A 16,918-nucleotide genomic window follows, 5' to 3' on the forward strand; every position below is an offset into this window, starting at 1 on the left:
CAAATTAGTAGAGGAGACAATAGATTAGAATGGGGGACTGATGGAGAGTTACTAATAATGTTACAAGATTTCTTTTAGGAGAGATTGAAATGTTCTGGAATTACGTTGTGATTATACAGTTTTCTAATATGCTAAAACTCAGTCTACCCTAAATGAGTAACTTTATAGTGTTTAGCAGTATCTTTAATAGTGTTCAAAGGAAAGAAACCAGTTGACAGGTTTGTCTCTCTTCCTGTGTGTGCTTCTCTTGTCCAGATTGTTGGTTAGAAATGAAGTATCAAGTAACAAGGATAATCCATGTTTTGTCGTGATAAGATGGCTGATAATGTAAAAATCTTTAAGTCCTTCTCTAGGTTCTGCATCTCTAGTATCAACTGTGTGATTCCTATAATATTACATTACTTTGTAGATTGTTGTTTTATTCTTAAAATCACTGTTTTCATGAAGTTCAGATGAAAATGAATACCCCTTTGAAACCTTAAATAAATACAGTCATAGGTAAATATGCAATGATATTAAAGATTCCTGAAGTTCTCCTTACTTCTTTTTTAGGAGTAAAACACCGATCTTTTCTAACAGTTGATGACTGCTTTGAATTGGGCAAAGTGGCCTATACAGAAGCAGACTATTATCACACTGAGCTGTGGATGGGACAAGCACTGAGGCAACTGGATGAAGGCGAGGTTTCTCCTATCGATAAAGTCTCTGTTCTAGATTATCTAAGCTATGCAGTCTACCAACAAGGAGACCTGGATAAGGCACTTTTGCTCACAAAGCAACTTCTTGAACTAGGTATGTTAAATGGGCCTCAATCAGGTGTAAAGATGTTTTGGAGTATGTGTGTGTACAGCCTGCTCTTGTTATTTGTGACAGATATGCTCTATATAAAGTTTCCAAGAATGCTGAGGTAACAAGTATGAAATATTTTTATTAGCTAATCAGTTCATGGACTGCTAGGAGAACAAACAAGTTCGTCCTGGAGAGGGTGAAGCCGGGCTGTTCCTTGGAGGCAAGGATTCTGGGGCTTCATCTAACATACTTTGGACATTTTACAAAGCAGGATCAGTTCTTGGAGAGGGACATCATGCTTGGTAGGGTGGAGGGACAGCGCAGGAGAGGAAGACCCTCGATGAGGTGGATTGATTCAGTGACTAGGGTAATGGCGATAGGTGTGTTGGAGACAATAAGATTGCCATGGGACAAAGCAGGGTTTAAGGCTGTTGTGCATAGGGTCGCTGTAAGTTGCAGGTGATTCGATGGCACATAATAATAACAACAACAATAATCAGTTCATAGCCTTGATCTGTGCTTCCACTTAAAGATGCCTTGTTTAACATATATTACTGTTTTATTAACAGTAACAATAACTCATGCTTGAATGAAGCTTACCCAATACAAGTTTTCAGAGATATATCACCTCTTTCTTGTGCCTAGGAACATTAAGTAGCACCTATACTTAGGGACAATGTTAAATAATAAAATCGCAAAAGAAAAAAAAATAGCGACTACATATAGGGTATTTTTGTTTATAGTTTGGAACAGGAAGGCAGACACCTCTTTATTCAGATTCACTTGGGAATGTGTAGGTCAGGAACATAAACTTTTTGCTGTTCCACACATGTCTGTGAATGGCTGCAGGATTGCTCCGGTTACTGATTATGGAACTGCAAATAAAATTTTCAGTAGATCAATTCTGTCAATTCCAAGTTTGTTAGTAATGTGGATTGACTGTACATATAACCATGTAATTTGATGTTTTTAATTTGCTAGCACTCAAGAACCTTGTTCTTGACACGTGTCTTTTTCCTGTTTATCTTCAAAATCCATGGCAACTGATTTTTCTCACCTGGTGAGAGAAAGAAAGTATAACAGTTTATAAAAAATTCCTGTTTTTTCACTCACCTGGGATTCTTCAGGAATTCCAAAATTGATCTATATATAACTTACTAAAAAAAAAGAAAAAGTTTATTTACATGTTGCCAGTCAGTTTTAACCAGTTTTCTTTGAAGGATGTTTCAGGTTTAGAGCATTTACTCTTTGGAAATGAAGTGTTTTTGCAAATTATTGTAAACTTATTTGAAATAAATATTTTATGATAACCTTATTACTAGTATTTTGAACAGAGCTATACAGTTTCTCCAAGTAGGGTTCTTGTTAAAAATGAAAAGTTAATTGGTTTCCACTCTAGATCTAGTATATTGGAATCTTTGAAGATGGATCTGGAATTCAGTATATAATAAAGGAGCACTGGTGACTTAAAGTAATTGTGCTGCCAACACAGAGGCTGATGGTTCGAATTTATCATTAGCTCCTCAGGAGAAAGATGGGTAATATCCTCCCATACAGTTAAAGGCTCTGAAAACCCACAGGCGGTTCAGCTGTATATTGGTTCTGGCTCCATGGCAATAAATTTGAATTTGTGTGTAAGAAAGCTTTAATATGTGTTAAAAAATAATGTGTTAGAAGAGTTAAACAATTAAAAAGACTGGTAATCTGAAAAAAGGAAATGTTTATAATTGGACTACTTTTCATTATAAAATAAATATAGTTTAGTGTAAAATATTTAAAAAGGACAGAGTTGCAAAAGAGAAGTATTCACCCACTACTGAACTATAAATTGTGTATAGCGGTGGCCTAGTGGCAAGAAAGTGTACTGCAAGGCTCACGGTTTGAGGCCACCAGCAGCCCCATGGGAGAAGGATGGGTCATCTCCTCCTGTGTAATTAACTGTCTTAGAAAACCTTCACAGCGTCGACTGTCTGTTGATTCTGACTCAACTGTACACAACAACAACAACAATAGCTCAATAGCTGGTTTCTAGCTCTGTAATCTGTGTATAATATATGTATATACACCTTTTAAAAAATATGTCACTTAAATAATAGTGTCATACTTAAATGAATCTTTTCTGTTTAGCTATTTATATGTAATATTATTATGACTGTATTTCCACATCAATTGATTTTCTCTTTTTAAAAATTTTTTAATTAATTTAATTTTCATTTGAGTGAAAGTTTACAAATCATTGGTTTTTTTCCCCATACTGTCATTCATAGACATATTGTTTGTTAAAGTAGTCCATTAATACAACTATTATTCAAATGTATGTACCAACAGCTAAACCAGAGAGGAGGAAATTGAGAATTTCTGCCAACTTTAAAAGTAGGAAATTGACCAAATATACAATCAGGATTCATTAATAATGATAATAATAATAACTGGTGACTAGAATGCTCTGGTGGCTTAGAGGTAAGGAGCAGTGCTGCCATCCCAAAGGCATGCTGTTCAAATCTACTAGTTGCTCCATGAGAGAAAGATGAGCAATCTCCTCCCATGTTTTTAAATTGCCTCTGAAAATTTGAGGGAGGGTGAACTATGTTCTGACTTGATGGACACAAGAACAACAGGATGAACTCAGAAAGATGAAAGAAAACAACCCAGTCACAAAGTGGGCAGAGGATATGGGCACTTCACTAAAGAAAACTTCAAATGGCAAACACACATATGAAGATATGTTCAAAATCCCCAGCTCTGAGATATAAATCAAAACTACTGTGAGATATCATCTCATCCCAGTAACAACAGTGAAGTTCAACAGAGCAGCAAACAACAAATGATAGTGAGGCTATGGAAAAATTGGAACCCTTATTCACTGTTGGTGGGAGTGTAAAATGGTGCAGCCACTATGGAAGGCAATATGGTGCTTTCCAAAAAAATTGAAAATAGAAATACCATTTGACCCAGCAATTGCACTACTGGGAATATAGAAATAAGAACGGCCACTCAAACAGGTATATGCACACCTACGTTTATTGCTATGTTGTTCACAATAGCAAAGAGATGGAAGTAACCCAAGTGCCCATCAACATATGAATGGGTAGAGAAGCTGTGGTATATTCACACAATGCAATACTACACAGCACTGAAAAGCAAGGAACTCATAAAATATTATACAGAATGACTCACCCTGGAGGACATTTTGCTGAGTGAAATATCTCAATCACAAAAGGAAAAATACAGCATAATGCCACTGTTATTAAACAAGACTGACATGGGGGTTGGGAGGAAACTAAGTAAAGAGGGGATAAATTATTAACACTACATTGAAACAGATGAGGGAAAGAACTGTCTAAAAGAAATATATGGTTAGGTATTATTTGCATGACAACATTCCAGAATAAGAGCTACATAGCAGAGTGGACTGGAGGGTGGGTGGGAGGGAGGGAGGAAATTGTGCAACAATGAAAGAATCTTTTTAAAGAGAAAAGCGACCTGTAGGGGGGTAGGGAGGAAAAGGTTCAACAATGAATGAATGAAAATCCAAGTTTTCTGTAAACTTTTGTTAAAATACCATTTAAAAAAATTAAAAAGGCTCTTCTGGAGACACTGTATAGATGCATTCAAAATAGTGTAGCGTCTGACCTACCGTCATAGTCTGTCCTACAACACAGCCTCTAACAAAACGAGGCTGTCCCGAACCTCTGGTAACAGAATTGTTTACCTTTATACCAAGAAGGTTGGAAAGGCACCAAAATCTGCGTGTCGTTTGTGCCCGGGCCGACTAAGAGGGGTCTGTGCTGTGAGATCTAAAGTTCTCACGAGGTTGTCAAAAACAAAAAAAAACATGTCAGCAGAGCTTATGGTGGTTCCATGTGTGCTAAGTGTGTCCGTGACAGGATCAAGCGTGCTTTCCTTATTGAGGAGCAGAAATTGTTGTGAAAGTACTGAAGGTACAAGCATAAAGTCAGCTAAATAAAAAATGGTGCATGTTTAATAAATTCATGCAATTTGTTCTATTGAAAAAATTAAAAAGAACAACAGAATGCGAAAGTTGGAAACAAAGAAAAAGGACTGATAGTTAGAAATTACAGACCTGGTGAGAGAAATGAGACTACAAACAGAATGATTAAATTTTGTACAATCAATTATTTATTAATTGAAATTGCCTTTTCTTTAAAAAAATAAAACCAACCACACAAATAGTGACTTTATGCATATACCTCACCTGATGGATTGTAGAGGAACCAGACTGATTATATATCTGTGCATAGAATTATTGGAGAAGCTCAATATCGGCATTCAAAACCAGATCAAGTGCTGAGTGGAACAGACTATCATTTAATCATCTACCATTTCAAGTTGAAGTTGAAGAGGAAAACAAGTCCACAAGAACCAAAATACAACATTGAGTTTACCCACCTGAATTTAAAAATCATCTCAAGGATAGGTTTGAAAAGAATGGCAAAGTTTAAAAGGGAAGCAAGTAATAGGTGTTGGAGAGGGTATGGCAAGAAAGGAACTCTTATACATTGTTGATGGGTTGTAAAATGGTGTTAACCATTCTGGAAGGCAGTTTGGCGCTTCCTCAAAAAGCTGAACATAGAAATTACATATGACCTAGCCATTCCACTACTTGGAATATACCCTGAGAATATGAGAACTGAGGCACAAACTGAGATTTGTACACCAAAGTTCATAGCAGCATTCACCATCACAAGAACATAGAAACAGCCCAAATATCCAGCCACAAACGAATGGATTGAGAAATTATGGTACATTCACACCATGGAATACTATGCAGCAACACAGGAGCAATAACTTTATAAATTATTACCTAACTTGTGAGGGACTGGAGAGCATTATGCTGAGTGAACTAACTCAGTCCCACAAGGATAAATATTGTTATTTATTTATTTGTTATTTGTTATTGTAGAAGGAGTTTAAGGATCCAGGAGGGGTGGGAGAGGCTGGAAGCAGAGGGATGTGGATGTATAGGGGGAAGAGGGAATTAATCATTGGATTGTACATTTTGATGGGGGGGGGTTGAGGGAAATTGAAAGAATTTGAATTTGTATTAGAATTTTGTAAATAAACTAGTGGGAAAAAGTCAGCTTGGGGCAGGGAAAGGGAGGGAGAAGAGGTAAAATGCAACAATGAATGAAATCTAACTTTTCTGTAAATTTTGTTAAAATGACAATTAAAAAAATTAATTTAAAAAAAAAGAATAGGCTTGAGGCATTGGCATTGAAGCTAATAGTTGAAGACCAGATGAGTTTTGGGATGACATCAAGGGTGTCATCCATGAAGAAAACAGAAAGTCATTATGAAGACAAGGAAGAAAGAAAACACCAAAATGGATGTCAGAAGAGATTGTGAAAATTGCACTAGAACATCAGGAAGCCATAACAAGGAGAAAGAAAGAAAAAACAACAACCCAAAACCAACCACAAAAAAATAAAATCACCAAAAAAACAAGGACAAAGATTGGCAAAGTAAAAGAGATGAGCAGAAGATGTCAAAGAACGACTCAAGAAGACAAAGCAAAGTATTACCAAAGAATAGGCAGAAAGCTGGAGCTAGCATACAACAAAGGAAGAATTCACTCGGCATTTCTCAAGTTTAAATAACAAAAACAAATTCAAGCCTCAAGCTGAAAGATGCCAGGAATGATGATCCTGAATGATTCGGAAAGCATCAAAAAAAGAAGTAATGTATGTACACAGTCACTGTACCAAAAGGAATGAGTGGACACAGAACTATTTCAGAGAGGAGCATATGATCAAGAACCAAAGTGATGAAAGAAGTTGTTAAAAAAATAAGGACTGAGGAATTGATGGGCTCCAGTTGATATGTTTAAACTAACAGATGCAACCTTAGATGTGGTCACCAAGTTATGTCAGGAAATTTGGAGGACAGCTACCTGACCAAGCAATTGGAAGAGATCCATATTTGTTCTCATTCCCAAAAAGATGATCCAACGGAATGTTGAACTTAATAATATCATTAATATCACATGCAAGTAAACTCTTGTTGAAGATTATTTGAAAATACCTAAAACAGCACATCAACCAGGTATCCACAAGAAATTCAGGCTAGATTTTGAAGTCGTGGCACAAGGGATATCCTAGCTGTTGTCCAGTGGATTTTAGCTGAAAGCAGAGAATACCAGAAGGCTGTCTATTTGGGTTTTATTTACTATGCAAAGATTTTTGACTGTGTGGATTGTAACAAATTATGGCTGACACTGAAAAGAATGGGAATCCAGAACACTTCTTTGAGCTCATACGAAATTTATACCTAGACCAAGAAGCTGTTGTCTAAACAGAGCAAGGCAGTTCTGCATATTTCAAATTAGGAAAAGCATGTGTCAAGGCTCTACCGGTCTCCATACCTGTTCATTTTATATGCAGAACAAATCATTCAAGAAGCTGGAGTCTATGAAGAAGAATGTGGCGTCAGGATCAGAAGAAGACTCATCAACAACCTATGTTACATAGATGAAACAGCTTTGCTTGCTGAAAGCGAGAAGACTTGAAGCACTTGCTGTAAAGGATTCAGCCTGCAGTATGGGTTACATCTCATCAAGAAAACAATTATTTTCACCACTGGGCCACTAGGCAACATCATGATAAATATAGAGATGAGATCAAAATAGTAAATAATTTCATCTTGCTTGGATCCACAATTAACACTCTTGGCACCAGCAGCCAGGAAATCAAAAGACCTCATGTATTGGCAAAGTCGGCTGTCATAGACTTCTCCAAAGTGCTGAAGAACAGTGATGTCCATGATCTTTTCAGTTGCTTGCTATGCAGTTGACAGTTGAATAAAAAGAACACTGCCATTGAATAGTATTGGAGAAGAGTGCTGAATATCCTAGGAACTGCTAAAAAGAAAAAAATGTCTTAGAAAAGGTGTAGCCAGTGTTTCCCTTGGAGGCAAGGATAGTGAAACTGTCTAACATTTTGGGAATGTTATCAGGAGAATTAGTCCTTAGAATAGGATATGACAACCATGTTTGGAAAGGTGGAAAGTCAGCGAAGGAGGGGAAGACTCAGTGAGGTGTATTTACACAGTGACTGTAATGAGAGGCTCGAGTGTATCAGAGGTGATAAGGGTGACTCAGGATAGGGCAGGATTCTGATCCGTTGTTCATAGGGTTACTGTAAGTTGTAGTCTACTAACAACAACCACAACAATAAACATTGTAGTTAATTAAAATGTCTAAAGCAATTTCTTATTGTCTGTTGCCCTTTTCTTTGGATAATTGAGTTACTGATGGGTGAATTAATAAATTAAAATAATTTGAGTAAAAGTTTTTAAGTAGATTGACTTCAAGCAATCTTGGTTTATTCATTTTTTGGAAATAATTTTCCTCTTTTTTAAAAAAAAGCATACTAGTACTCATTGTAAAATAAAAACACAAAAAGGTAAAATATATAGAGGCTAATCAATAAGCCTGTCAACCAGATACCAACAGCTTATTTTAACTTTTTTTATTTACAGAGTCCCCTATTCACATACACAAAAACTTCCCATAATTTTACAAAATTAAACCACATACTATATCTTCTTGTTTGCTTTTAAGTCTGAACCAGCTCATAGCTGACCCTCCAGAGGGTATTTAGAGGCAGTTGATGGCACGGAGGAGACTGCTCATTCTTCTCCCACGCATACAGTATGTGATAACATATATTATGAGCTGTTTCCCAAGGATAAAAAATAGTTCATAAATCTAGGCTAGAATTCCTCAACTTTTTAATTATTACCTCAAGTTGAAGTCTCTTTTTTCTACTGTTGTTATAATGTGTGTGTGTTTAGAATTCCCTCCCTTCCCGGATGGGTGGAGTTTTCCCCTTGTAAAGTCGCTAAAAATTATGACTAGCAATTCTGAGGTGTTTAATGGATTCTGGCTTATTTTGAAAATGATATATTTAGTTTCTCTTTTTCTTCTCAAGTTAGAAATTTGAGACTACAATCCACTCCCCTGAGAAATGGGCTATGTTCTGGTTTTGTGGGAGAAGCTTCTTTTGAACTGTAGATGATACCTTTGTTTCCACATGGTGATTACATTTCAGCCTCAGAAAATGCCTTCTCATTGCTCAATATGTAGATTAAATTTTTTTAAAAAATTTTCTGACTTTGAACAGTATATGGTTTCTTTGACTCAGTTGTCATAGTAGAAGCAGTAATTGCTACCTTGAAATTAATGGCTTCATCTTTTTCCAGACTTTTTATGTATAATAACACTATGTCTTGATTTATTTGAGGCAGTATTGGTCTGTTCCTCTTGTTCTGGTGTGAGATCTTTTATTGATTTTAATGTACTAGTTAGTTAGAACAAACTAATAGCTGACCTTCCAGGGGGCTTTTAGAGGCTGTAAATCACTTGAGTGAAGTTGCCTATCTTTATCTCACAGAGTAGCTAGCTGGTCAGTTGGAACTGTCAACCTTTAGCTTAACAGCACAGATATTTACCCACTAGGCCACCAAGAGCTCCCCTAAGAACTTTTATTAATGTCCACTTTTACTCTCAAAAGCATCAGATTAGGGAAGATAGTTTTGCACGGTCCTCTTTTTATATTAGGAAGCTCTGATGACTTAGGGTTAAGGAGTTGTGCTGCCAGTCCAAGTTTACAGCCACCAGATGCTCCCTGAGAGAAAGATGAACAATCTCCTCCTGTGCAGTTTACAGCCTCTGAAAACTGCTGGATGGTCAGCAATGAGTCAGTTTGATGGTACATAAAAACAGCTTTTTATATTAAGGATCTCAGTTGGTATAGCCCGTAGATAGCATGATGCACTGCTAACTAAAAGGCAGCAGCATGTTTCTCACTGAGTGAATCTGTAGACGGCTCTGAAGGAGAAAGATGGACAATCTCTTCTCTTGCAATTTAGAGCCTCAGAAATCCTATAGAGGGTCACAATTAATCATTGACATTTTTATATTACTGTATTCTGATATGTGAATAACTGTAAACTAACCAACGGGAATGTTGCCTTTCTCTTCTAATAGATCCTGAACATCAGAGAGCTAATGGCAACTTAAAATATTTTGAGTATATAATGGCTAAGGAAAAAGATTCCAATAAGTCCACTTCAGATGACCAATCTGATCAGAAAACACTGAAGAGAAAAGGGGGTCCAGTGGATTACCTGCCAGAGAGACAGAAGTATGAAATGCTGTGCCGTGGGGAGGGTACTAAAATGGTAAAGTGGAAACATCCTATGTATGTGTGTGTATGTGTGTGTGTGTGTGTGTGTGTGTTTGTACACTGTTCTTAAAAAAGTGAATGAGTTTTTTTTTGTATTTAAGTCTATGAGCAATAAATCATAACTGCATAGAATGAATGCAGTATGCTCCATCTACTTTATTATGGAGATCACACTTAAAAAAATATTCCAGATGTAAAACAAAGCTTGCAAATAAAATACCATCACAAATACTTTGTTTATATTACCCTTTTTTAGATCAAAAAGCATTGATTTCCCAGAGTGAAAGATAAGTTTAAAGGGATAGTTTTTCTTATATCTTCTTGTTGTTAAGTCCAGTCGAGTTGTAAAAAAATTTTGTACAGTCTTGGAGTTTTTATTTAGTTGAATGTGTTTGTGAAAGGAGTTAGTGTGTTTTTGGATTAAGTACTTAATTTATGTTTAAATTTTTAATAGTGTTTAATTTTTAAATTGCTGTAGCCTACTAAAGTCAGCAGAAAACAAAGAAAATGATGATGAAAACATTATGTCAACTTGGTTAATAGTGGGTTTGGAGTTTTTTGGTCTTTCTTTAGAGTACATGAGTATCTCAACCATTGTTTTGGGACCCTGAGGGAAACTTCCTGGAGAAGGGAAAATATGATAGTAGGTGTAAAAGCATACCTTCATCTTTACTTAAAGTGTTTATGAAAACAACTTTCTTCAAGTGTAAACACTCAAATTAGCATCAGGCTCTGGTCCTGACATTTCTCAGAATCCTTACCAGTCTGGATTTGTTAAACACATGGAAGGAGTCCATATTTATTTCATCACTGTGGTTTGTTTTTTTTTAAATTTTAATTTATTTATTTTTCATTTCAATGAACATCTACAGAGATTTTGGAATTCCATTCATCACTGTGTTTTTAGAGAACCTATTCACTACCTAGGGAGCTCCGATGTCCTGGTGGTAAGAAGCTGTGCACACCGTGCAAATCTACTGGCTGATTTGTGGAAAATGGATGGGCAATCTCCTCCCATTCGATTAACTGCTGTGGGTCAGTTCTAACAACAACAACAACAACAACATACTACCAATAAACTTCAGCTGAGCTTTATGCTTTGACACTGATAACTGAAGTCTGAAAACTACTAAGTAGATGTTGTTGATACTTTTGATAACTGGGATTCACGAAGTGTTGGAGAGACATACTTGCTTTTGCTTTGTGAGCTAATCATAGTAAATAAATATAAGGATAGTACCACTTTCTTAGACTTTAAAAAAATTTCAATATGTAGCTTCTTAATATAAAGTCCAAAAAAATTACCAAAATATCACTTTCACACCTAAAAAAATTACCCAGTTTTTAACAGTAAGCAGGGAGTGGTGGTGCTAACCTAATGGCTGTTTCTTCCTCATGGTTTGGATCCACTGATAGCTCTGAGTGAGGAACATGGGAAATATCTGTGCAGGTTATAGCCTCAGAAACTCACTTGTAGTACCAGCTATGAGTTGATTCCCACCCGACAGCGATGAGTTTTTTTAGTTTTAATAGCTCTTAAAGAAGAGAGTAACTGTTAGATAAATAGAACTACAAGTACAAAGCTTGCTAATTTGTTAGTTCTGTTGAAAATTGAAAAATGTCTTTTTCTCCCTTCAGATTTATTTCATCATCATGTAAAAGACTTTTTAAATATAGAGCCATGGATTTTATGTTAAGTAAATAAATTACATAGAGAATAAAGTACATGGCAAATTGTTAATTGTTTCAGTATGTTTTCTAATAATTAAAATCCAAACTAATATTACTCATACTCTATGCATGATTATGTAAATGTGGAGAATAATCATCAATGAAAAATTTAGTTAATAATAGCTGACCCTCAGTGGGTTTTCAGAGGCAGGAAATTTCATGGGAGGAGATTCCCCATCTTTTTTCCCTGCATAGCAGCTGGTGGATTCAAACTGTGTGCTTTACTGTTGGCAGTGCAGTTCTGCACTAAGCCACCAGAGCTCCCTTAGTTAGCTGATATAATACATAGATGATGTTGTTGTTGTTAAGTGCCGTCGAGTCGCAGGTGACTCATAGCATCCCTATGAAGGAGAGTCCTCGATGCTTGGGTGCCTTTCATCCTCTCTCCAGGTTCATAGGGATTCTGGAGGTAAGCTATTAGGGAAGTGGATGCCACTCCTCCTTGCAATACATAGATAGTTGAAGAAAATAATACTACTTGTTAATGGTGTTATCTTTGGGACCCTAATTAAAAGACCTGATTCTCTTAGTAACTTAATTTTCTTTCTTTTTTTTTAATCTCTGAAACAGTATTGAAGAAAACATTACAATAAATAAAATTCAGCTATAGTATTGGTGCAGAAATAAAAGATAAATAATGCATTTACACATTCGGTTTTTATCAATTCATTAATTTTAAAGCTTTTTAAAAATCTTTTTTTATTAATTTTAGTGAAAATTTACAAGAGACTTTGGATTTCCATTCATTCATTGTTGCACTTTTCTCCCTTGAACCCATATTTCTCAGTCTCCCCCCAACCCTGATGTCAGTCCTGTTTTACAACAGTGTCACTATGCAGTATTTGTCCCATTGTGACTGAGATATTTCACTCATCATACTGTCCTCCAGGTTCACTAATTTTAAATAATATTTCATGAGTTCCTTGTTTTTCAGTGCAGCATAGTATTCCATTGTGTGAATATACCACAGTTTCTCTATCCATTCGTTGTTGATGGGCACTTAGGTTGTTTCCAACTCTTTGCTATCGTGAAAAAGCCGCGATAAACATGGTTGTGCAATTGCTGGGCCAAATGGTATTTCTATTTGCAACTGTTTGAGAAAGTGCCACACTGCCTTCCACAGTGGTTGTACCAATTTACACTCCCACCAACAGTGAATAAGGGTTCCAGTTTCTCCACAAATTCACCAGCATTTGTTGCTTGCTGTTCTGTTAAATTTTGCTATTCTGACCGGGGTGAGATGATATCGCGTAGTTGTTTTGATTTGCATTTCTCTTAGATTAGGGATTTTGAACATTTCTTCATGTGCTGTTGGCCATCTAAATGTCTTCTTTGGTGAAGTGTCTGTTCATATCCTGTGACCGTTTTTCAGTTGGATTGTTTACCCTTATTTTGTTGTGGTGTAGTTTTCTCTTTCATTTTCATCTTTGCTCTTTAAAAAAAATTCTCCCCCACAAGCAATATTTAGAAAAACCTGGTTATGTTTTTATTTTATCATTATTACTTTTTGCTTTTGGAAACTATCTCTGTTTAGTTCTCAGCAACTTTGTGAAATTTAGGACAATGCTGAACATTTATTTCTTAATTCCATGATGATTTCCTTGTTTCTTTCACATAATGAAAGGATTAAAAAGCCTATTTTTGTCTCTTTTTTATTATTATAACCTATATCTCCCTCAGAAAATAAATTTATGTATGTGTGTGAATTGGGTAAAGGTTTACCCAGTGGAAACCTTTGTATGTGGAAAATGAGTGCATCATTTTTCCATTTATAATTTGGGTGAAAAATACCCCTGGTGATACATGTATAACATACTGTGCTACTAATCAAAAGATTAGGGGGCTCTGATGGCCTAATGGTAAGAAGCTGCATTGCCATCCCTAAGGCACACAATTTGAATCCATCAGGGGCTCTGTGGCAGGATAGGCAGCCTCCTCCAATGTAATTTTTTGCCTCTCAAAAGCCACTGGAAGGTCAGCTGTGAGTCAGTTCTGATTTGGCACACAACAACAACTACCAGAAAGATAGTGATTCGAATCTACTAGCTGCTGCATGGGTGAAAGATGGATAGCCTCTTCCGTTCATGATTTACAGCCTTGGAAACCCAAGATGAGTTGGGACTGGCCTTGATGGCACTGAGCTTTGGTCTTTTGGAGGGTGAAAGTTATAGAGCACATGATTTTTTTTCATTTAACAGTTTGTACACTTTTTGTTTGTACACTTTTTGTGTGTACATGACACTGATTAATCTGTACAGTGTAACATCACTCGTCCCATTCCTTCTCTGTCTCCTGTTTTCATTTCTTCTTTCCTATAACCCTTCCTGTCTTCTGAAATTTTGTTCTTGGACAAATGCTGCCTACCCTTTTGATCTAAGATAGTTGATTGTTTTAAAGAGTTCTTACCTCCCTGGTATTGTATTTGCTTTATAGACCTATCTAGTGTTTGGCTGAAAATTGAGCTATCAGAGTGAGTTCATTTCCAGGACAGACAGGTGACCAAAGGTCATAGCTATATCTCTGTCAGACCAGTAGATTTTGAATTTTGTTCTTTTCCCATCTTCTGTCCAGGACCTTCTGTGGTTCCTATAAAGTGGCTAGTAGTGATAGGCAGGCACCATCTGGTGATTCTGGTCCCAAAGTTGTAGGTTTATATGGTGCATTTGGCCTTTGGACTAAATGTATTCCTGTTTCTTTGATTTTCTTTACTCTTTGCTCTAGAGAGGGAGAGGCTAGTAGTCACAGCTTAGATGGCTACTCAAAAGCTTTTAAAGACCTCACACTACTCAGCACAGTAGGATATAGAACATTTTCTTTGTGCACTGTCTTAGGTGAGTTGACCTTCATCTCCCTGGAGACCGTGACCCTGAACCTCAGCCTCAGTGACTTGCTCCTTTGAAATGTTTGGTTACTACTACAAATTTCATAACTTTTCTCCCTGTTTCCTCTTGTGTATTCAAGGATATATTTGCAGTCTTTATAAATACATCCATCTACATTTTGTGTTTCCTAACCTTTATACTATAATAGACAAAGTGCTAGTCAATAGGCCTTTTATTGTAAGAACTACCTTCCCTCTGTAACTTGATTTGTGCCACTATTAGAGCCTCTACTTGGAATATTAATGCTTTTTAATTTTTGACCCATGTACTTTTAACTTGTTAGTTAAATTTGTATCTTCTAGGCTGCAACACTTCCATGATACATCTTCAAGGATATGAACATGTACGGCTAAGCACAATTGATAACAGTGCATCTACATTCCAAAATCAATCTCCATAATAGTCTATGTGTTTCCTACTGCCAAAGGGGCCCTTTAGAGTAGTGAGAGAAGATCTTCACCCTGAAACCCACAGCGTCCCTTTTCAGCAGGAAGGCCATCCCCTTTTCCTTATGAATCAGGGTGAAGTCTCTCTCAGGGAGGAGTGATAGGAAATGGCAAAGGACACACTGACAAAGGAGATTAATCAGAACTGGCTTTGACAATCACTGTGGCAAATGGACAATTAAAACAGGCTTTGGCGGGGGAGGGGGGTGAGAAGAACAACCTGGGGAGGAGGGTAGAGATAATAGTGCAACAATGAATGAATGGAAACCACAAATCTCTGTAAATGTTCATTAAAATTAATAAAATTTAATAATTAAAAAAATAAATAAACATAGTATCAAGCCAAAAAAAAAAAGAAATATCCTCTGTCAAACCCTATTTGTTTTTGTGGACATAGTCTCCTTCTTTCAACACCTTTCAGCTATGTCTATGTAGTTATTAATATATTATTGTTATTACTATTGGTGCAGGCTAGTGACTATATAATTAAAAGATAATTCTTAACAAAATGGAAAAAATCTATGAGGCACAATTTAATGTAAAATCTACAGTATACAGTTTCGTTTGTGTATTCTTCCAGAGATACTTGATGCATATAGGATCATGATTATTGTTTTCTCATCTGATTAGTAACAAGTATTAAAAATAATAATTGCTTTAGCATATTAATTTTTCTTAACTTCATGTTTAGACTCCTCGGAGGCAGAAAAAGCTCTTTTGCCGCTACCATGATGGAAACCGGAATCCTAAATTTATTCTTGCCCCAGCCAAACAGGAGGATGAATGGGACAAGCCACGCATTGTGCGCTTCCATGATATTATTTCTGATGCAGAAATTGAAATTGTTAAAGATCTAGCAAAACCAAGGGTAAATAACTTTTTTCTTCTGTTTATTGAACTTACATAACAGATTTTTGCCTTTTGAAATTATAGAAATGATTATTGATATGACAGTAACTCCACAGATAGATTTAGAAATTAGTTTTAGAAATTATTACATCAGTTGAATAGAGTTGGTTACAAAATGCCCGCTTTTCTTAGAAGTATATTATCAGCACTCATTTAGTAACTGGGTTTTAAGTACTTAATTCACGAAAATTATAGATGAAATTTAGGTTACACTTAAGTCTTTACTTCAGTCTCATCCCAAACACTTTAATATGTGTATTTCGGAGTCTCAGACTAACCAAAACCTGCCTTTTTCATGATTGCTTTTTCTCTAAAAGAACACTCGAAGTATTTTAATCCCTTTCAGGTACAGTAGAAAGTTAGAATAATGTGACTAAAGAATTATGCTAAGTTGAAATGTTTATTTGATAGTTTTCTAACTTTTACCCATGCCAGTTATCTTAACAACAAAAAGAACTTAATGTAAATGCAATTGCGTAAACTGTGTTTGCCATGGAAATTCCTCATCTATGAAAATGAGTGAAAACATACCCTCTGTGTTCTTGTCTGTTTTCTTAACATACTTGGTCTTAAAGCATATTGTTGTTGTTGTTGTTATGTGCTGTTGAGTCGCCTTCGACTCATAGTGACCCTATGTACAAAAGCTCTGAAGCTTGCCCTGTCCTGAGCCAGTGTCACTGACTCCGACACATCTAGCCCCAGTTCCCCAGTTACTGTATCAGTCCATCTCATCTGAGGTCTTCCTCTCTTGTGCACCCTCCACCCTTCTGAGCATGATGTCCTTCTTCAGGGACTGGTCCCTCCTGGCCCTGTGCCCAAAGTATGCGAGACGAAGCTTCAAAATCCTAGCTTCCAAGGAGAAACTTGATTTCACGCTCTCCGGGACAGACCTATTTGCTTTCTTGGTGGTCTGTGGTATAGTTAGTCTTATTGATAGTAAAGTACAAACTATTAT

At 36.3% G+C, this 16,918-nt stretch overlaps 1 protein-coding gene across 3 annotated transcripts in view; it reads left to right on the plus strand.

The window, feature by feature from the left end:
* P4HA1 (prolyl 4-hydroxylase, alpha polypeptide I) overlaps positions 1–16,918 on the plus strand; it is a 123,596-nt gene that overhangs the window by 58,284 nt on the left and 48,394 nt on the right. For all 3 annotated transcript variants that reach the window (XM_006887547.1, XM_006887548.1, XM_006887549.1), the window contains 3 exons: positions 553–792; positions 9,797–9,990; positions 15,746–15,922. In XM_006887547.1, coding sequence (XP_006887609.1) covers positions 553–792; positions 9,797–9,990; positions 15,746–15,922 — 611 coding nt within the window. The remainder of the gene's footprint in view (positions 1–552; positions 793–9,796; positions 9,991–15,745; positions 15,923–16,918) is intronic.

Source organism: Elephantulus edwardii, unplaced genomic scaffold (genome assembly GCF_000299155.1).
Source record: "Elephantulus edwardii isolate Elephantulus edwardi_28Jun2011 unplaced genomic scaffold, EleEdw1.0 scaffold00058, whole genome shotgun sequence".
NCBI lineage: Eukaryota > Metazoa > Chordata > Mammalia > Macroscelidea > Macroscelididae > Elephantulus > Elephantulus edwardii.